This window comes from Malus sylvestris, chromosome 6 (assembly GCF_916048215.2).
Source record: "Malus sylvestris chromosome 6, drMalSylv7.2, whole genome shotgun sequence".
NCBI classification, from domain to species: Eukaryota; Viridiplantae; Streptophyta; class Magnoliopsida; order Rosales; family Rosaceae; genus Malus; species Malus sylvestris.
In genome coordinates, this window is record NC_062265.1 from 34,287,769 (window position 1) to 34,310,577 (window position 22,809).

The window sequence follows — 22,809 nt, forward strand, 5'->3', positions numbered from 1 at the left end:
TTATCTTTTATTTTATTTTTAGTTCAAGGCCATGTAGTTTTTTTCCTTTTATAATATCTTTTAAAGTCTTGTGCGAGACACCGTCTTCCGAAAGAGAAAAGGCTAGTGAAAAATGAAACAAGCGGAGAGATTAGGCCACAACACACTATAAACAATTAACAAAATTGAAATGTTCTGTTTTAAAAATTCTTGAGCTTGAATCACTTGAAATTGGATTTTCATAATTCTGCTACTCATATTTTAGCTAGCAATACCCACCTCCTCATCATCAATTTTCTCCTCATGACCTCGAATGCAAGAATGGAAGCCCAACGTAATCTCTTCTATAAGGTGTCTCAGCAAAATCAAGTATCAAGTCCCACAACGTAAAATTATTATTCATTGCACCAAAATTAGAAAATTCATCCGCCAAACAATTTCTTTCACTAAAAATACGTGAAAAGCACAAGCGAGCAATATACCATAACAAATTCACCCAAGAAACTTTGAGAAACAATGGAACATCTATGGAACAAGCTGATAGAAGGTGGATGACATGAATAGAATATGTCTTTAACCAAATATGATGCCTTATCCCACCCAATATGAATTGCCTCGATCACAGCAACAAGAATCTCATATTAACGTATCACGTTTTGTTTTTATAGTTTTTTCACACTTTGAAGATTGTGAAAACTGAAAAGAAAAAAAAAAATAAGAACACGTGGTTTGGTAATTTTGGCGTATACCTTTATGTCATTAAATAAGAATGAGAAAATTTGAAAGAGGTCCAATTTTATAACCCATCTTTTGAAATATGTTCAATTTTTAATGATTTTTTACTTTTGAAATAAATCCAATTTTTAGTCCAATTGAACCCATATCAAAAGACCCCAATAAGAATCCCGTTAACTCTTTTCAATTAAACAATATTTTAAATTACTCTAATTTATGTGTAACTGGTTCATAGAGTATTCTTCTTCAACTCATTGTATTCTTTGTTGAAACCTTTTCTCTCCCCTTAATTTAGCTTTGAGTAAGAATATCGCTTGTAATAAAAATAAAAAACAATTTAATTTGAAAGATAGGTGCACAAACTTGGATGTAAGAGACACGTTGTTCTAATCAACTGACATAACCTAAAATGCACAATTCGATTATTAACCTAAAACCAAAACTAGGGTTGTGAAGTTGTCATAGCCAAAGGGTTAGTATTTTGGGTTGGCCCAAAATCTAATATTTGACCTAAAGTAGGCCTTATAAATTTCAGCCATTAAAACCCAAAATCCGAATTATTTTTTTAGTCGGCCCAAAACCTGAGGTCCGTTCGGATACTTGAGGGCATTTATATATTAGCTGAAAGCCAGAAAGCCAGAAAGCCAGAATTCAATTCCTCATTAGGGATTTGCTTACGTTCAAGAGAGCATATCTAATTGGGGTCAGATTGATAGCTCTCTTAAAAATGCTAAGAGCAGAAGATGAAGACGCTTCAGAACTCAAACTTGGAGACGGTAACTGATAAATTATTATCAATTTCTTTCAAACTTCTTAACTGGATGCGATTGCGATTTTCAGTCATGACCTAGGCATAAACTTTTGTGTATCAAAACTCAAAAAGGCACAAGACCAATGGCACTGTAAACGTGATATTGTACAATAATTTGCGTTCATAATTCAAAGATATAATAATTTAAGATGTGAGACGAAGGATATGGAATATATATATATTTTTTTCTTGGATTTATGCACTTTAATTGAATTTGTGTAAAGATGAACATTACTCCGTGAAATCATTATCGTTGTTTTAAGAAAGCATGCTAGGGCATAACTTTTTGTATCTTCAAGCACTCAATTTCTCTAACTTACCACCATAATTAATTGTAAACCTAGTTTGATTCAATCTTAGGGTAATATCCGGTCGTGATTTGATTTGCGTTGGGAATAATTGATTAGTAACGATGAGGTTGGGGTTGTCAGATTTTTTGAAGGCAAAGTGTCTAATGAATAGTGAGGTTGCCATTCTTCTTGAGCATAGATGTGATCAGATGAAGCATATGTCCGGCGAATCAATGCACCAACTTCCCCAGTAAGATTTAATTCTAGTACTCTTGACATCAAAATCTTGTACAAAATTATGGATTATCAGTTAACATATAGTTAGCTGGTTGATAGAAAAGGTGCTTATTAACTTTTTCTTGTCCAGGCTTATTAACTTACTGATCACATGTTATTTTCATGGCCAGAGTGTTGGAGAAATCACTGCAGTATGTTAAGCGCTTTAGTCGCTTCACGAATCAGGGCTCTGTGAAGCAAGTTCGAGAGTATCCTTCGTTGTTGATATAATTTCAGATATCGTCACACCGATGAATTAGTTTATGTATGGTCTGGTGAAATCTTTAGGATTCATGTTGGTTCAATACAAGCATGCAATGCCAATATAATGGAGTAACTTACTATTGATATAGGTTATCCAATTGCACTTCATAATCTAATTATTGTATTCTTCTTTTCACTATACATCATTTATACACGTTTAATCCTTAAGTAAATATTCAGAGTTCTCAGTAGATACCAGTTGGCTGAATTCGAGGTAATGTACAAATAATCAAAGGAACAAACTACTCTTTGTTTTAGATAATAGCCCTCATATATTCTCTACACTGCAGCTTGCTGTGATTGGAAATCTTTGTCCTGAAACTGTGGAGGAAGCCAAGGCAGTTGTGCCTTCTCTCAAGGTAATGTTGTAAATGTCATAATTCATGTCTACATATCTCAGGTTACAACAAGGCAAACATTTATATCTCAGCATCGCACCACTTCATGCCTGTTTGATAATCTTTAGGTTTTTAATTAGTTTTCAGTATTTGGCGTAATATGGCAACTTTGTATATCTTTACTTTACTTCTTATTATGTCAATTTGGTGTATGTATGTCTGCAAAAACTAAATTGTGATGAATCTCCTGCCTGATCAAACTGCAGACGAAAGGACGTGGGCACGACGATGAAGCCATTGACAGACTGTTGAATGACCTAATGATGATTAAAAAGTTTGAGTGAATATTATGCTTCACTGTTTTGGTGATTTGATTTTCTCATCTCTTGGTGAATACTATGCTTATTTCTACTTCAAGTTCAAATCGATCCACAATAAGTAGTTAATTTCTCTCTTCAAAATGCACAAACTTGGATAATTAACCTAGGCTACCAGTCAACAATTTTTTGTTAGTTAGGCGAGCATTCGAGATATAAGACACATTAATTAGCGTTTAAGCACCTGACCTAATTAAATGGACCTGTCTATCCCTTCGGTCTTAGGCAGGCTTAGCATCTGGTCCATTCTTATTTGTCCATTAGAATTTGGTCCGACTTTGGCCTGTACGAGAAGTTCTGGCATATGAACACATGAAGACCTTTTCTACCTATATGCATATGTATGCCATAACTTCTCAACCTATACACTCCAGGCTCTATCTTATTACGGGTTGATCTTATCGATGCTTCTTCTTCTTCTTCTTCTTTTTATTGTTTTTTATTCGAAACATGTTAAAATTTTCTAATGGCTTAACATACACTCATGGAATCTAGAACTCCTATTCTTCTTAGAATTTTTTCTTTAATCAGTACCTGTCTCTTGATATTAATTAATAATACAAGAAAGAAACTTTTTGTAATTATATTGCAGAAGAATTCAACATGCATATCTAATGTCTTGTCCAACCATATATACTTATATTCTTCACTATATACATGAATTAAATTTAGCAGCAATAATCAAGTTGAGCATATAACCCAACTCTACACTATTTATGACTTTTAAGTCATGCCTTATCAGAGTGTACAACAAAGACTTAGATCCCCTCTCCGGATCTTCCCTTCTAGATCATTTTCGAAACTCTAATTCTGATCGTTCACGCAAATTGTTAGGCCACGAATAATTTTCAATTTCTTCTTTTTCACCCTACACGCAACATGATCTTTGTGGACGGCTAAGAATTGAGTTTTGTAAAGAATTTGGAGAGAGAAAACCGAAGAGAATCTGGACCCCAAGGAAGCAACCTTCATAAATAAACAACACGATGCAATTCAATATGGGTGTGAAAGTGAATATGTGATGGGTCTATGTAGTAATTATGTGTGTAGGTGTATCGGTCCCGTCCTGTATGGCCTGTGGAAGGAAAAGGGAGGACCTGGTGGTTCCATCCACTCTCCCGATTGTTACTCCTCAATTCAAACCTGACCTGATAGACTGACACCTCTTAACAATATTATATATGCCTATTGTTGTATAATAAAGAAAATTTTAGTTCACTCTGTCCAAGAACAATTAGAAGTAGTACTAGAGAGGATAATTATTAACAATAATTTAATTAATTTTCTTTTATAAGGGAAATTCCACTGTACTTTCTAAAGAAATGGGTATAGATTTCCAATGTTACATAACTATGGTGAGCTTAAAAATGGTATTGTTTATGGAAAGTGTTATTTGCACATTCATTTTTGCTTCACACACTTTTGTTAATTTTGATTCAATCATTTTCTTCAATTCATTCGATTCGACAGCTGGAAATTAAAAAGAGTGTGCAAGAAATAAAAATAAGTGTGTTGATAGCACTACCCTTATTTATAACATTATTAATGTTGGTTGTTACATCTTGGTATAGTATGCGTAGGATATTATTTGTGCATGCCATGAAAAATTACCCGTTATTGTTATTCATATTTGAGCTCCTTACTTTCACGTATTCAATCTGAATTACAATAAAAGGTAAAATCAAGTCATAAATATGTCAAAGTTTACTCCCTAAAGCAATGCAATAGTAACAAAGTATAATTCATGGCGTAACATGACATTGTGAATACCGTAACAAGTTTGATTTTTACGTTGTGGATGTTATAATACATTGCACTATCAAAGTAGAATGCTATGCATGACCAGATTAAAGGGTAGTTTGGTTATTAAGGCCTGATTTGGTACTGAGGTGATTCTAAAAAAAACTGGTATCAAAAAAAACTGGGAGCTGTTTTTGTGTTTGGTAAACATTTAGCTTCAGCTTTTGTTCACAGTTTTGGGTGAAAAAAGCCAAAAACAAGAAGCTGCAAAACTCAGCTTTGAAAAACCGACTTTTTCACATTTGTTTTACATAAAAGTTTACCAAACATTATAATACTGCTTCTTTTTTTCAAAAGCACTTTTACAAAAAATTTTACCAAACACTCTGCTGCTTTATTTTACAGCTGCTTATTCTCACAGCACAGCATAAATAGCTTTTTTTCAAAGTACACAATACTAAACCAGCCCTAAGTGGTGGGCTAACTATATTGTAATATTATTATGTGAGTTACAAGAATACAAGGAGTTAATTTCACGGTGTCAGCTGGAGAAACTGAGGGAAATTGCAGGACTGAAGGAGGAGGAGAAGGCAGGCAAGAAAGAGAGAAAGCCAGGTCCCAAGTCCGTATGTGTGTGTGTGTGTGTGTGTGTGTGTGTGTGTGTATAACTTGTTATAAAGCCATGCAGAGGAACGTCTACATCTCTTCTCGGTATTCCATGCGATGTGAAAGCTCAGTGACATCCAGTTTATGCTGCTATCAATCTCCTCTCTCTCTCTCTCTCTCTCTCTCTCTCTCTCTTCTTGATTTATGACCACCAACCCAATGAGGCGGTGGTTGATTTCAATATTTGCCTGGGGGGCTGTGTATGAATAATAAGAAGCAGAAGAAAGAAAGAGAAACAAGAAAAAGTCAAAAGAACTCAAATCCCAAACAAATTCAAAGGGGGAGGGGGCAGAGGGAAAACCCTAATTTTCATAATTTCACCATAAGGAACGACAGACATAATTCATTGGAGTCCAAGCTAAGATATACGTAATAAGTAGCCCTTCTTTTTTGTTGTCAAAAAGGCGTTGGAATTGCTGAATAAAGTGTGTGTCTGTGCGTGGTTTCTCTCTCCTCTCCATCAATCATAAAGCAATCGAGTGCAAAATCATTTCTCATGCATCTTTTCTTTTCTTTTGTTTCCTGTACCCACTTACTCAACTCAACTACTGTTTTCCTTGATACTGACGTCCTACGTACTTTTTCCCTTCTACTTCCGAAAATTACAAATTTTAGTCTCCAGTCCCTGTAAATAAATAAACTAATTGGCCACTACTTGCACTAGCTCCAGTATCCACCCCACCCACTTGACTCGAGTCAGTTTAGACTTGCCTTTGTAGCACAATACTGAATTAATATAAAATAAAATAAAATCATAGGCAATAATATAAAATTGCACAAATTTTTTTTTCTCACCCACATGTAACTATAGTTTCACATATACGAAAATTATTATCCTCTTCATTTTAGTATTTTTCCTAGAAGTCAAATGTAATCCCTATGCAACCATTCATTCATTTATTGAACATAATAAGTAACATTGTAATAATAGAAAAATGATTGGAATTTGGTATACTAGGTAATATTTAATTTATTTTTGTATATCTTTCTTCTTTTGATATTAATTTTTAATGATATTTGATATAAAATCAGACTTTTTCATGTATTTGGTGAATTTTTTTATTATACATATCAATTTATAAAGGGTCGTAGGTCAAATAACTCTAGGGCCCCAATTCAAAGACTCGCCTAGGGCCCCCAAATTCTCAAGCTGGCCCTGATTGCGCTTAGATTTGATATTAGGGGTGAAAAATACATGAATGTGAATCTTTTAACGTTTTAATCTCAACTTTTGATATAAAATTATAAGTGAGTGACCGGACATTTTTATCACTAAGTGGCCAAAGAGAACATTTATCTACATTGTTATATAGTATATGAAGAATATTTTTGAGTGTACGTGCATCTACTAAACTTCTAAATATAACCATAGGAAACACTTATAAAGAAAAGATAGTCTACTGGGATTTTGAGTGGAGAGCTGCAATCGCAATAACTTTAACAGTACTGCATAATTGAACAAGTTTGTGTAAAAGTATTCCTAGTAGAAATAAATATCTGATCGATCTCAATGGACATTTACATACATACATACATACATATATATATAAGAACAATTGCTAGCCTCCAGTTAAATTTTACTTAGGCATTGTGTTCTCTTTTTTATCTGAATTTAAATACTCTTCTTATAAATTAAAGATTTAAAATATCGCGTGATAAAGAGAAACAAATTAATGAAGCCTAAAATTAAAGTGTTGAAACTAAATATTCGATGTGGAGTAGTTGTAGATTGTATTTTCTGTGTATGTCTTGAGTTTTCAGCGAAAACGTGAACTTGCATAAACCAAGATCAATTTGAACACATAAAACAAACTCAAAGAGCACAGAATTTCTGCGGTTCAATCAAATCCTACCTACATTAATGGATGAGAGAGAAAAGTGAGGTAGAGAGAGCTTAGCATATGCACAATTTTTTTTTTTAAAATAATTGATGATGCCTTCGTTTGTCAGAGAAGATTGTCTTAGATAGAATTATTCATGTGTTAAGGCATTTTACTGGAAGAAGTGGATGCTTATTTTTCAAGTTGAACGTTACTCATGAAGAAAGTTGTCTCTTTAATTCTTACCATTTTGTGGGATTAGTAGGGATATTTTTTTTTTCTACATGAGTAACCTTTACCCTTGACAAAATATGGAAGATGTCATCTGTTGATGCGCAAACCAGAGGGGTTTTAGAACAACGTAAATCCGACCGTGAATCTGCAAAAAAGTAAAGAACACAAGATGTATCGTGGTTCACCCCAATGTTTGGGCTACGTCCACACTGATGTTGATTGTATTTCTCTGTAACTGTATGTATGAATTACAAGTGTGAGGGGGAGTCCCCTAGAGAAAGAGAGAGTTTGAGAGAGCTTTGCTCTGAATATGAGAGCCTCTGTTTGGGGATGTCAGGTTTGAGGATTGTGATGTGAGGAGTCCCTTTTATAGACTAAGGGCTCCTCTTTTACATAGATCATGGGCTCAATGTCTGGAAGCCCAAGTAACGAGGCCCAATATAATATGATACTAACAGCATCCATTTCTTCCTTCAAAATGTATGTCACTATAGTGAATAATTATATCCAAGACAATCCTCTGCAACAATCATGCTTTATATACAAAGTTACGGACAATATACATATATGCTTCAATTTGAACATACATATGATCGACCTTGATATAGATGAGGGACTTGCAAAATGTTTTCATACAATACATTTGAGAGGACTTTTACATGAGTCTTTAAAATGCGTCATTTTGAAAGCCATTTGTCTAGCGTATTTGTTAGTAGCTTTAGTATTCCATGGTAGTCTTTCTTTTTTTTTTTTTGCCCAAAAGAAAAGGTCTAAAATTCCTTAGGACTTTGAACGTCTCTCGTCGGAACATACCCTCGATTAAAATTGAAATTACATATCCGGCCGGCCTGTTGTTTTGCTGAAAGGGTCCATGTCTAGCTATCTGATTATCATCAGATGGTGGACCTGTTACCTAAGAAAGGGTGGCTGAGGGTGCTTCTAAGAAAGGTAAGATTGTAAGAAGCAGGGCAATATTCAGTGAGGTCTCAGCACGTAATTTCCAACACCGGCTTTCCTCCTGCTGCTGCCATTGTCATGAGCAATGACTTGAAGATGAAGTACCTTGCTACCAATCATAAGCCACAAGGACCTGAAGACGAATCAGTACTGCTTGAGAGACCTCACGGGGATTCGGTGCACGTGAGTTGGTATAGTTTTCCAAGTTTATATTAAAGATCTACACTTTGAAAATAATCTGTAAGTATGATTTTCATTAAAGTGTTTAATTACATGAGTAGCTTGAGCTGTTCAATGCATATGGAATGGCGATCTATTGCTAGTCGATCAATTATGTAAAATGTCCCACCAGACTTCATTTCAGTGCTTAGATATCCTCGACCGGCCATCCTTTTAGCTAGAGATGCCCTTTTCTGTATATTAATTAAGAACTAGACAGTGACACTCTTTATCTGTGATTTTCTCTTTATTTCCTCAAGAGCAAAATGAAGGGGTAGAAAATAATAGGGGATAATTGAAGATTAATTACTAATTTTGAAGAACAAATGATCATGTAATTAATTTATAAAAACAAATTAATCTGTAGGATTGGGTTTTGAGTGACCAACCTGATCACTAGTGTTGGCCTAATATACAAGGTTCATTGTCTGTATATTGGTTTTGGGAAAGTGAATGCGTATTAACTCAGCAGGTAGAAATAGAAGCTAGCTAATCATTCCATTTGCAAAATATGGATGCCGATAATCAAATCTCCTTGATTTCTGTTATGTTAAAGGATATTTAATTAGTCAATTTTTGTTATTATATGAAAAAGCAGAGTCCTCTACAACCGTATTTGTTTTTCTTTACCTAAAATTGTGTGAATTGTGATGCATTGAGGAAAAAGTTTATAAGTTTAACATTATATGTGACCATTTGGGTAACAAATCCCGGAATTTACCATCTTATTATAATTTTATTAAAAAAAAATAACCCATAAATTTACATCTGCATTGACAATTGTAAAGCAACTAAAAGGTGATATGAAAGCAAATGTATGCCCTTTATTGCAATGGCGAAATCAATCTTGTCTATGAATTATTGTGTGGGTTGGATTCTCACCGATTCCCTTCATCTGAACAACTAACTATTTAATTCACTTTGCTCTATTAAAAAAATATTAAACATTTATTCCATCCAAAAAAGTGAAAGAGTACAAACTCATCATGTTAATCTAGTATTAGATCCACTGCTTGCCGACATGGTTACGACATACATGTTTGTTTTTAAAGACATGTACTGTTTACTTGATAGGATGTAACAACCGAAAGATTAAAACTAGGTAACTGCTTAGGCATCGATTGGCAGTTCGGACAATATTGACTATTTTAGTCGGATATGATAAATAGTCGTCAGATAGTATTGATTAAATTAGTCGAACGTTTGGTACAATATCGGACTAATAACCGTATTATTTATACTGTGTGTTGATAATGTGCTGGATAATAGAACTTGAAACTATAATTGATGATTAATGAAAGGGAAATTTTATTTAAACCTATCTAACTTATTTATACACCCAACTTACTCTTTTCACCCATTTGATTTTTAACTAAACTATTAATATCTCTTTAAACCCAAATTTAATACCTTATATACCCCCATAAACCCAATTCAACATGTGAATTTATTTTTACACCCATTGAATTTTTAACTCAGAAGTTGCCACTATGCCACTTGACTTCTGATGGTAAAGGGATTACCTCCTCCATAAACTTCTCCTCCTTTTCTTTTTGTAATTGAACAATGCAACTACTTCTACCTTCATATTAAAAAATGAAGTACCAAAGACAAAAGGCTTTGACTAATAAGAACATTATACAAAGCAAACATGACCAAAGAGTAGAGAAGAATATAAGAGATCTCACGGTAAAAAATTCGCTCAAGGGGGTACTTTTATGGGCTTGGGGCTTCGGTACTCCATCCCATATCTGCAGAATTTACAATACTTAGAGATGTATGGGAAAAGGAATAAAGTATAAAAGCAACATAGAGTTGAAGAAAAAATTACCTTCTGTATATCTTCCCTTAGCACAGGTTCCAGATATTCAAAAGGGGTCTAAACGAGCAGCCACAAACAAGAAAGTATTAATATGCAACAAGAAAATCATTTCACAAGGACAACTTAATTAGACAAATCCTGTTAATATGCACACGAAGTCTGCTTTCATTGTTGTTTGTTTTAGCCGGAAGGTAGGATGCTTTCGTTGTATTTGTTGAAAAAAATTACAGTAAAGTAACTTCTACACTCTAAAAAATTGAAATCAAACGAACAAAAAATTCATAAATTGAGTCATACCTTGGTTAGAGGATTCAAAACTTCAAAATCACCATCCATCAATAAAAAAAATTATTTTTCTCTATGAGAGCTATTAGTGTTTTAGCCGTAACGAACACAGGAAACAAAGAGTGATCGTATGGTTTAATTATAGTGTTTGAGTTTATTGATAAATTTGAGTTTTATTATTAATTTCATTTTGTACTTAATAGTAATTATACAATAGGATAAAATTGACAATTAACATTTGAAATTTAAGTTACGTGTAAAAAGAGGTTAAAAGAGGTTAAATGAGTTTAAATAAAATTTCCCTTAATGAAAACGTTGCTAAACATCACAGATTACAAAATCAACAAAATTAAAACAGTTAATTTCGTTTTTTTTTTTTAGCAAAACCCAAATTTCAATCCAACCAAACGAAACTCAATTGCGAGAGAATTGTTGAGGAGCACACCAAGCCAGTGAGAGCAGCAAACATGGAGTGCAATTCCAGAAGTTCAGCTCCACCCCCAGGTCCCCCACTCAATTACAGTTCTCTAAATGTTGCAGAGGGAATTGGATTGGACAAATAGATAGGAATAAAGAAGTAAAATTTTAATATCATTCAACGAAATTGTTCATAATTTTTGTCATCCAGCCAAAACCAAAATTGGAGAAAACGAAAAGGGTTGGATTTGAGCGGAACAGATAAAGAAGAAGAAGAAATTTGCAATTACAAAATTGGGTAAGCATGAATAATTTGACTCTACCCTCTCACTGCATGGGCAGACGGTAATGAATTATATATCCCCGAACAATAAGAAGATTAAGAATTATAGTAGTAGCAACTGTCAAATATTCTATTTTGTTGAAATATCCCATATCAGGTAGAGACAAAGAAAAAAAAGAGTTTAAATATATTAACTCCACTTTAACTAATATCGAAATTTATTGTGATAAAACTTCATACATGTCAAACTGTGATGTGATAATTAACAAGTTGAGAACAACATCAGTATTGTTGGCCGAATTGTTTAGGTGGTAATTAACAGGTTGGGGACAATATCGGTATTGTTGGCTGTGCATGTGGTAATTAATAAGTTGGGAATAATATCAATTTCATACTTCGGGTTATTTCAATTTCCATGCAAAATGGATCTAACCCGTTAGTTTCTCTGGAGCCAGTGGCGAAGCCAGAATTCTGAATGAGGAGGGGCCTTTCACAAATATTTATATATATATATATATATATATATATATATATATATATATATATATGAGTGTGTGTAAAAAGTTGAATCCATAACATGTTGACATATGCAATTTATGTAATCCTCACAAAATTGAAAAAATTCTCTTAAATTCAATACTAAGAAGAAAAAAATGTAAAAACCCAGACAACCAAGTAAGAGATAGGTTGTGGAAGGCTAAAGAAAATACAAAGAAGTAGAAAAAGAAGGAAAAGGGGGAGAGGTCTGCAAATAAAGAAGGTGGGTTGCTTTAGAAAATTATAGGGTTATTACTGTTAGGTGAGAGAATCGAACCAGAAGTGGGGTTGCTTTTTCCATTTAAAATTGCACATCTCTTTTAAAACTCCCCTGCCAAATTTATCATTTCATTAGATAGCCGAAAAGATTTAAAATCAAAACAGCTTAACGACGTCGTTTGCTTCATCTTCTTCCATGAGGTTCACACCTCAGATGAAGTCAGGATAGGCCGGGGACTACCCTAGTCCCTTGGTGGCTCCGCCCCTGTCTGGAGCGATTAAAATTTCATATTGTTGAGTTAAAAATTTTGTTGGTTGTAAACGGATGAAGAAAATCTGTCGTACAATTAGAGAAATAACTCGGTGAGACAATAAATTGTCTCGAATGGAAGGCTTACATTATTACATGTCAATGGAATAATGCCAAATACTATTGCTTAATGTTATGATTAGAAACGATGGATGAGAATACTCATTTGGAATAAGAAAAGGAAAAACATACTTGTAAGCACAAAGTAGGGGATAAGTATGTGGTTTAAGAATGCCGATGAGTACTGAGTGGCTGAGCAACAAAGCATATTATATTCCACCTATAAGATCAACTTCAACCTTTGGAGTAAGTCCTAAAATTTACCATCTATTCCCCCTCATCTCCTTCCAACCCTTGGGCCAATTTGGGATTTTGAGTTAGAAGCTAAAATTGGGCCAAATACCGGCCAGAAAAGAGGGCTGGTTAGTGGAGGAGCCCACTTGTGCGAGTGGAAGAGAGGGAGTTGGACGACAAGCGCCCAAAACCACTCGCGCCACATGAAGGACGCGTCCTAGCATTTATCATTGTTGCAAAGGGTAGCCCCACCCACGTGGGTGTGTCCAGCAAATGTCGGGCAAGAAAAGTGAGCCAACGACTCTTTTGGATGATCAACGACTGAAATTCAAACGGGTCATTGGTTATCCAATGGTCCACATTTAATTTAGTTAATGTTTTTGTTTTATATTTATAATTTTATTGAATCCAATGGTTGATACCTAATATGATCAAATCCAACAATATAAAAAAAGATCTAACAACTCAAATTTAAATCCAATAGCTAAAATAATTAAAAGAAATTATTTAACTCAAAATTCACCCAAATTTAATGATTTTTCAATATTTATTGGAATCTAAATATTTTTAGGTTCAAATGTTCATAAAATTAAATTATGATAGTTTACATATATTTTTTAAAAAAAATTACTTAAAAAAAAGCCTAAATTTATTCTTTAATAACCTTGGGGTAAAAAATTTAGACTATAAGGGTTGGAGCAGAAATGTTGTTTTGGGTTAAAACCTAAATTTTCTGGGCTAAAAATTTTAGGTTTTACTTCAAGGATTTGAGATGGTCTAAGGTGTTATGTATAAAATGTCAAGACTCTTAAAGTGAGACTTTTTTATGGACTCTCTGTCATCTCATTTTTTTGCATAATATTTTATAATATTGACACAAAAATTGACATGTAAAGTGACAAAAAGTCCATAAAAATCCTACATTAAAAGAGTCTTCTTTACCATTTCTCTATATCTTAATTTGCATCGGAAACAAAGGATGCATGACTCAAATTTTTAAATCTACTTATGCATTATGGAAATAAGTAAATTTAACTAAAATATTTTGAAGCATTAAATGCATTAAATCTTTCACCTTTTCAATGTAATACACTTGCCTCGGCTGAACTAGTTTAATTACTAATTAATTAATTAGTTAAATTAATTAAGACATAGGGGCATATATAGGGCCTTGTAACTCGTTAGTCAAGCAGTCGAGGACATGTTTAAATCTACATCTGGTGAATGCATTAAAGAGATGAGCAGTAGAAAAAAGAAAAAAGTAATGTTAGGAAGATCAAATTTTTTAAATCAAATTGCAAACTAAATAATGTGTCTTCATTAAGAAACAAGCACGTTAATCGACACTTAATTAATAATTCAATTATTAATAACCACATCATTTAGTTTGCAAATTTAGCTTAAAAAATTTGGTTTATCTAGCATTACCCGAAAGAAAAATGAATTAGTAGGGAGAATTGATTTGATTACTTTTTTTTTATATGGTTAATAAGTTGATTTGGCCTAGGTTTTTGGAATTGATTAAGATTTGTACGAGTCAATGAGGGTAGGGTGTGGTGAAGGCTTGAAGGTCATGTGGGGATGACATATCACACGCAAAATGCTAGACGGAGTTGTTGGAGGATTAGAAAGGAATATTTTGGAGGATGAAAAGGAATATAAGAAATCTAACAAAGGTATGTGGAATTAGGGTTTACGATAACAACCATATGAAAGCAAACAAACAACACTTTAGAGGGTCCGCGAAATAAAAATTTTAAGGTCAAAGGGTCCACCTAGTTAATCAATATTTCTTGACTATTACAACGATCACCCTGTTCCATCATTCATTTGCCAATATACGCTATGAGATCTAGATTATCAAAATTTTCTCCATGTTCCATCATTCATTTGCCAATATACGCTATGAGATCAAGATTATCAAGATTTTCTCTAAATTCAGAATATCATACTGATGTTATAATTTCGTTCTAATTATAAAATATGTATTTGCTTTTCTATTATTATAGTACATGTTTAAATTTAAAATATATCGACTCTATTATCTATTCATGTATTGTAACATATAAATAAATAAATAAATAAATCACGTGACAAGTGATGCAAATACTTGTATAAAAAACTTATCTCTTAGTACAAAAATGACCCTATATAGCATTATTGGAACTTCAATTCTTGTGATATCTCATCGACACGTATCACATGGATGGCCTAACAAAAATCACAACACGTTTTAAAGTGATAAATGAAATGAAAGGGAATTATTGAGAAAGGGTCAGATCGTGGATAAATGTACACATGATGATAGGATATATACCATACACCACAGAATTTGTGCATGTTCAGTTACTTTCTGCAGCTCTCTTTGGGCTTGTTTTATGCTGTTTTGCAGCTCTCTTTTGGTTGGATGCAATTTTTCTTCCACGAAAGGAGAAACAATCGAAAGAGCTTCTGTCTTTTTATATAACCTTAAAACCATGGATTTTTGTAATGATCTTAATTTGGGGCCTAATCATCATTTAGCTTTCTACATATGTTGTAGTAACGAACCCACCAACTGAATGATTTTGGAACTCTAATTAAGATAAGCATGCGTGTAAACACATCATATTTGTCATCTTTACTTCAAAGTTCTAAACATTGAAAAATATTTGTTTGCACAAATACATATGTAGTTCTTTTGTTTTATATGTACAAGCGATGTTTTTTTTTTTTACAAAATGATATTCGAATTAAACAACTTAAATGTAAAACGATAAGGATTTGAACTTGTATCTAAGGGTGTGGGTGTGAGGATGAAGAAATGTCTTACATTGGAAATTTACCAAATTTTTTATACGTTTATAAAAAAAATGGTCGTATTGCCAATTAGTTTATCGGTAAAACCTCAACTCCTTTCGACGAGTACACTGCTTCTTACTAGCTAGTCTAAACAATAATGAGGTAGAGGGAAGAGAATTTACACACAAAACTGATCACGATAGGGTTTAGGATTAGATATTGAGAGCCAAAGACATTTGCCATTGCACCAGAAAAAGGTAGAAGGAAATTAAGATACCTTACTATAAGGTGAAAGGAAACTAATTGAGATATTTATACTAAAACTGATCACTTAGATGGCATTAAGAAAAACAAAAAGCATATAGATGTGTAGTATACGTACACTGAGTGTCAATTTATGAATGCCGAGAGAGATGCAAGAGTTAAAGGACTACAGGAACTAGGAAGGGAGGGTTTATAGCGAAGAGGGTGGGGGAAAAGGAATTCTAGATTGTTTGTCGGTCACTCTCTCTCTCTCTCTCTCTCTCTCTCACACACACCCTGTCCTCTAAACTTTTATCCCGTCGTCTCCGGTGAAGATAAAAATACCAAAGATTTATAGAAACAAATTTTAAAAAAATGTGCAAACAACTTTGCTGCATTTTTGCGTGCTGAGTTTATATATTGACTAAAGCCGAGTGAGAGGGACAGGCTTTGTTGGAGCGTCATTTTCCTATATATACTCTCGAGGCATTAGAAACTCAGACCCACATCTTCTTTCTCCTTCCCAATATCCCTTCCCCATTTTCCTTTTTATTTTTTTTATTTTCTACTACTAATTATTACATATTAAGCAAAATACCAAACCTCTCTCTCTCTCCTGATGAGGATGTCTGTTTCTTGAGCAAGAGAAAAGTCTTGCTTTTTTTTTTCATTCAGCCTTTCTTACTTTCTTTACAGCACACTCTCACTTTCTTTCTTTCTCTCTCCCTTTTCCAATTTTCTTTTGAAAGGCTTTACTTTCTTAATTTGTCTTCCATACTCCTCCTAGGCTGAAAAATCACCAGTACTATTTCTCTACTAAATTATATTATATATATCTATATATATTCTCTCTATATATGTGAAGTGATTTTATTTTTGCAGCAAGAAGATGGATGAAATTAGAGAAAAACCAACATCTCACAATCACATCTGTATATTACTATGAGTGTGTGATTTAGTTTCTGAAATCTGTCAGGAGAGGAGTAGTGTGCTTTTTTTGCTCTTTGTTTTCAGAACCCAAAACTGCTGGGTTTGTAGCCATAGATAGAATCTGGGAATATATATAAAAGGGTTTCAAAAATGCTTCGCGAAAAAGGGCTTTCATCAGAAGCAGCTGCAGGCGGTAGAAGCTGCTTAGCTTTGAATCCGATTCCTGATCTTTCACTCCACATAAGCCCTCCAAACACAAACACAAACAGTGCTCCCTCCTCCATTTGCACCGACCAAGTAACGCCCGATCACGACTCCAGCAGCTGCTTCGACATATGGCGAAGAGACACCGACGAGGATTGCACCAACTGCGGCGCCCTATCCAACAAATCCCACAGCGACAGCTGTATTAGGGCCAGCTACACCAGTTCTTCCCCAGCAGCTGCTGGCGCCGACACTGAGCTTTCCCTCGCGAATCCCTCGGCCTTAGAGGCCGAAAGCGCCTGGAAGAAGAACTATTTCGGCGGTGGAGACGGTTACAATGACGAAGCGAAGAATAGTGGTAATAGTGTAACTAGTAGTAATGGGATTTCGATGCTTGAGAGACTCAAACCCATCAAAGGGATTCCCGTTTACAGTACCAGTAGTACTAATTGCTCGTTTCCTCCTTCGTTTTCCCCTAATCCTGTGTACCAAACGGCGCCTTATCTGTCTAATTCCTTCGGACCGGCAGCACCTGCTCGGAATTGCAGTGGCAGGGGAATGGGAATGGGATTGGGAGGGTTTAACGGGATAACGATGGACAGTCTAAGCCTAGGAGTAGGAGGAGTGCAACAACAACAGCAGCAGCGTCAACGACAACACCATTTTCCGTCGTATAATTTGAATCCTTATTATCCTCAGCAGCTGCAGCAGCATCACTGTGTTGGAGGAGGTGGAAATTACAACGCCGACTTGTCGTCGAATGGTTTCACCATGAGATCGAAATTTACGCCGCCGAAGCTCATAGGGCAAAATATTAATAAGAGGAACATGAGAGCTCCCAGGATGAGATGGACTACTTCTCTTCATGCTCGTTTTGTTCATGCTGTCGAGCTCCTTGGTGGTCATGAAAGTAAGTCCCTCTCTCTCTCACACCTTCAGGGGCGGACGCACATTAGGGAAAGTGTGGGCAGCTGCCCGTCCAGCCGCCGGAAAAATCTCGCCACTTCTCACCCTAGCTTGTTTCAAATTATTAATTTCTTTTTTTTCCTTCTTTAATTAGTTTGAATTGAATAGTCTTTTAGTTTTTTCATAATTTTTTTGGGGAATTCTTTGGTAATTTTTGTCTATATATATAGGGGCTACTCCAAAGTCAGTGTTGGAGCTCATGGACGTCAAGGATCTCACACTTGCTCATGTTAAGAGCCATTTGCAGGTACAGCTAGCTTCATCTCATCACCTGATTTTTTGTTGTGTTTTTTATTTCTTCAATTAAATTGGAGAGTTTCAAAGCCTGGACCAACGCTACTCTTAAGTTCTTAACCATCACTCTACCCACCTCACCCCTAGGCTAAACCAGTGACCTTTTTTGTTATGTTTTTATTGAAAGAAATTAAAAAAAGTTAGCACTCTGAAATGTTTGATATATCGACCACATTCGGATTTCGGATTCAAACCCTATATTTTTTTTCTCAATCTCTCTCTCTCTCTCTCTCTCTCTCTCTCTCTCCCTCTTATTTTTTCTGTCGACTTTCACTACGCACGATTTTTTCTGTGGGTTGTCTTGAGTGTGTATGTGTTTGTTTGTGTGTTGGGGGAAGACTGGAGACTGAAGACTTTGGCCATCCAAGTGGCACGACAGCCAAGGGACGACGCAGCAGATGCAGCAGAACTAGTACTGATACTGTGATGAATTACTGATCCATGAATAAATGGATGAATGAATAGTTGAGTCCGTTTCTGTTCTTGTGATAACTGATATACACAGGACAAGTTCTACTTTTAGAGATGGAGAAAGGAAGAAAGTAGCCAAGCCATCATTTCTCAATAATACAAAGCTTTTACTGACCTCACCAAACATCAACCTCGTGGTTATTAAACAAACCAAAAAAAATCCCACAAAGTGAATTATGTAGCATCTCCTTTGATTTTGTTTTGTTTATTTTATTTTATTTTATTTTGCTTTTTTGACCGAGTGAGATTTTACATATTAATCAGTTATTTATCTCATTCTCTTATTAAATATCTTCTTTTTGGATTTGCAGATGTATAGAACTGTTAAGAACACTGACAAACCTCTAGCTTCCTCAGGTAATTCATATTTTTCTTTACTGGTACTTCCCTAATTATTATTGCTAATTATTCCCATGAATATTTCGCTACCACGTACGTACCCTTTTGAAGTTTGAAATTCTTACAACCATTCCTCTGCACTAGCTACCTACAACCCCACATATATAATACTATTGTATTCATACACATAATTCAGACTAAGCATGCATGAAACAAAAGTGTATCTTTTTTTTTTTACTGTTCTTTAGATTTTTGGCATGTTATAACTTGTAATGTATATGACCAAAAATAAAAGAAAGATTAAACTTGATTTTATTACCTATATAATGTAAAAAGAGAAAACAACATTGACAAGTTACGTCGTCTACGGCCATTTTTTGTTCTCGTGTCATGAACATTGATATGAACATCTGGTTAGCTTGATATATGTAACAGATGGATCTGGGGATGAAGATCTTTTGTCTATAACGAACCATCATCATAATTCAAATTCAAATGGTTTACTTAACCAAAGAGGAGCCTCAAATGCAACTTTAAACTTAGAGCACGATCATATGGAACACCGCCCTTTTAACAATCTGTGGGGCAACTCCTCCAGGTGCTTAATATTTAACTCTCTCTTTATGAATCAATAACCCTTCATTAATATATTGATTTTGTGTTATTATCATTGGTTAAAGTTGTACTTTTCGAGTGATTGCTTTGTCTTTCTTCTCCTATAAATGCATGGTTATGGGTTGCTTTTGCTCGAGAAATCAGAATCCGCGTCCTTCCTTTTCTGAAACTAAAAAGTAGTTCTTTTTACAGCTTTTGCTTTCCATTTGTTTTCTTTTTATGTTTTCTTTCTAATAATCTATGCGGTGGCGTCGTTCTTGCATCACCAATCTTTCTTGCAAATGTTTACCAAAACTAAAATCTCGAAACTTGAGAGCATGATAAGTTAAATATACATGTCTGAAAGAATAAGATCAAAGAGAATGCAATACAATAGCTTACAGCTAATAGTACATTCCAACTTTTTGTATTTGATTTTCCAATTATAATTTAGGCTCTTTACTTAGAAAAAAAAAATGAAAACATGCCTTTTATGCTTGAGAGATAGCCTCTCTTTCTTGACGATGAAATCACCTACTCACTCTCTCTGACCTTCATGCCACATTAATCGTGATAGCCTTTAGCTACTCTTTACTTTTAATTTTTTTATACACGAAGACATAATAAAAAAAAAGAGGTCGCACTTGGTGCGATGGCAAGTGCCTTCGCCCATGAGCGGTAGGTCTCGGGTTCGAGACTTGGGAGCAGCCTCTCCATAAATGGGGGTAAGGCTAGCCGACATTCACCTCTCCCAGACCCTGCGTAAAGCGGGAGCCTTGTGCACTGGGTACGACCGAAGACATAATAAAAAAAAAAATTGACAAAAAGTCACTTGGGTTATCTCAGGGGTGACATATTTAAAGTGATGAGTAAGAATATGCTAAATTTATCATTCGAAACAAAAATAAATTGTCAAATAGATTATCCAACTTGATCATGAAAAGGTGATATAGATTAAGGTGTAGTACATTAATTTATACAGCTGTGATATGTAGTAAGATATCCAAGTAATTTCATATTATAAAAAAGATCTTATGAATCTATATAACTAATCCAATGTTATGCTTGTTTACTGCACCATATCATGTCATAGATAACTGGGTACCAAAACCACAAATCATGAATGAGAATACAACATATGTATGATGATCACTATCTTTTAATCAATATTTTTCTTCTCTGATGTTCATTTCATGCATTATGATGAAGTAATGATCAAGGCCAGCAGATTAATCCTCTTTTGTTGTATACAATTCATGAATGTTCACCTGAAAGTCTTGCGAGATGAAGTTTATTAATTCTTTAATTTCCCCGCATGATACTTAAGGGAATTGATTTGATTTATAATTATTTGGCCTTTCTATTCAGATTAATTATTACATAAATCTTACTTCTGCATGTACCTCACCTTTTACTTGGTCTATTCTATTTTCCAATGTTGCAGGTATATATGATCTTCACTTGTGATTTGCATCAAGTTTAAGTACGTATCGTAGAAGCTGATTAGGATTTTGGAACCAGCAGAAGATGTAAAGAATTGCTGGCACTTATATTTTAAGGAAATATATGCAAGCATGGTTGCAGTAGAGGAGCACTGGCTGCAAGCCAGTTCAAGGGATCTAAATGTGCTTAGAGCAGAAATGCTTTCTCAACATAGAATTACTACTGGAAACCAATTACCTGCAATTAGCTAGGGTTTACTAATTACCAAGTCTTGCACGAAACATATCTTTTAAATTACGTGGATGCAGAGAGATTGCTTCTTTTGATTGAATGGGCTAGGGATTTTAGTAATCGAGCTATCATATATATGTCTCTACTTACATTAAAAACTAGTAATTAATTAGAGTTGCTCATAAAATTAATTATGTCCTACAAGCTTGTAGTTACACACATAATTAATGATTCATTATCGAACTAGTGAGTATTAAAAAATAAGCCCACAATCTGGATCCATTACATTTTTGGGTTACTTTCGGACGACGGATAAGGGAAATAAGGTTTCTAATTTTTATTCCAAAGATTTTTAGAATCGAATATGATCACAGTTTTCAAATTAGAATTTTCATAATTTTCGAAATCAGAGTAATATCAGAAATCTCATAATATAATTTGGGAATACATATATTTTACAAGTTTTTAAATATTCTCAAACTTTTTCGTACATGCAATTTATTGTTAGTTCTTACTATTTGGTAAATGGTTATGTATAACGATTATCAAACCTTTACAATCCGAACAACATAATTGGAACCATTCATTCACTTTATCATAATCTAAAAATCATATCTGAAAATTCATTCAATTTAGAGACCGTTTAGTTATTAATACGTGTTAAACCAATCAACGGTTTGGGTAATAAGTATCATCCTCATGATGAACCGTCTATTTATTTTCTGCATATGAATAACTAAAAGATATCCAAATTAAATATTTTTTTTTGCATATATGGTCTTTTGATGATGATAAAGAGAATAAACAATTTTATCAATTATGATGTCGAACAGTAAGGGTTCATTAATCGGGGGACACAAGTATTATCCAATTAATTTTGTAGTATAAATCAGAAAAGAAAAATAAGTCTGTAGCAACTGCTCCGAGTTTTTCCAAGGATTGAAAGTAAGGATGGGAATTTTATGGATATAAAACTTCACCATTTTAGGGTGCTGGCTTTATGTACAAAAACAATGAAAAAAATGTGTCCAAAATGACCAAAACTAACAATAACTTATACAAAAGGTAATTACAAAATACATAAGTTTAATAAATAACTTCAAGCACCCTATCCTCCGTTTGATCGTAAATAACTATTAAAAATCAGAAATTTTTTTATCCAATAAATTCATAACATTTTGAAAAAATTCAGATTGGAAATTCAAAATTCTTCAAAAGACATAAATGCATTCCAATTTTCATTCCAATTTTTCAAAACTATTCGAATTTGAAAATTTTCGGGTTCGTATGAAAAACTTAACAGTGGAGTGGAAAACTTCATTCCAACTTGCACCCCTATAGCTTTCAATCTTACCTTTCCATCTGACTCTCTTCCACCCTATATTTCACCAAACTACATAAAAATCTACAGTAAACTGCTGAAATTCCCCTTTATTACTA

The 22,809-nt window shown here is 34.1% G+C and overlaps 2 protein-coding genes across 4 annotated transcripts; both read left to right on the forward strand.

The window, feature by feature from the left end:
- Positions 1-1,349: 1,349 nt before the first annotated feature.
- On the forward strand, positions 1,350-3,171 carry LOC126625810 (DNA-directed RNA polymerase II subunit 4-like). Of its 2 annotated transcripts, none has more exons than XM_050294896.1 (6): positions 1,350-1,490; positions 1,957-2,065; positions 2,223-2,300; positions 2,536-2,569; positions 2,646-2,714; positions 2,960-3,171. In XM_050294896.1, exons 1-6 carry the CDS (start codon positions 1,442-1,444, stop codon positions 3,035-3,037), a joined length of 417 nt encoding a protein of 138 aa, XP_050150853.1. In that variant the 5' UTR covers positions 1,350-1,441; the 3' UTR covers positions 3,038-3,171. The 2 variants fall into 2 exon arrangements, with proteins under 2 accessions (XP_050150853.1, XP_050150854.1); XM_050294897.1 differs by having other exon boundaries at positions 1,364-1,490; positions 1,886-2,065.
- Positions 3,172-16,316: 13,145 nt separating this feature from the next.
- Positions 16,317-21,489, forward strand: LOC126625806 (transcription repressor KAN1-like). 2 transcript variants are annotated; one of them, XM_050294890.1, is made up of 5 exons: positions 16,332-17,941; positions 18,168-18,244; positions 19,074-19,119; positions 19,537-19,699; positions 21,140-21,489. In XM_050294890.1, the coding sequence occupies exons 1-5, from the start codon at positions 16,978-16,980 to the stop codon at positions 21,147-21,149; spliced, it is 1,260 nt and encodes a 419-aa protein (XP_050150847.1). In that variant the 5' UTR covers positions 16,332-16,977; the 3' UTR covers positions 21,150-21,489. The 2 variants fall into 2 exon arrangements, with proteins under 2 accessions (XP_050150848.1, XP_050150847.1); XM_050294891.1 differs by lacking the exon at positions 19,537-19,699 and having other exon boundaries at positions 16,317-17,941.
- Positions 21,490-22,809: the final 1,320 nt, after the last annotated feature.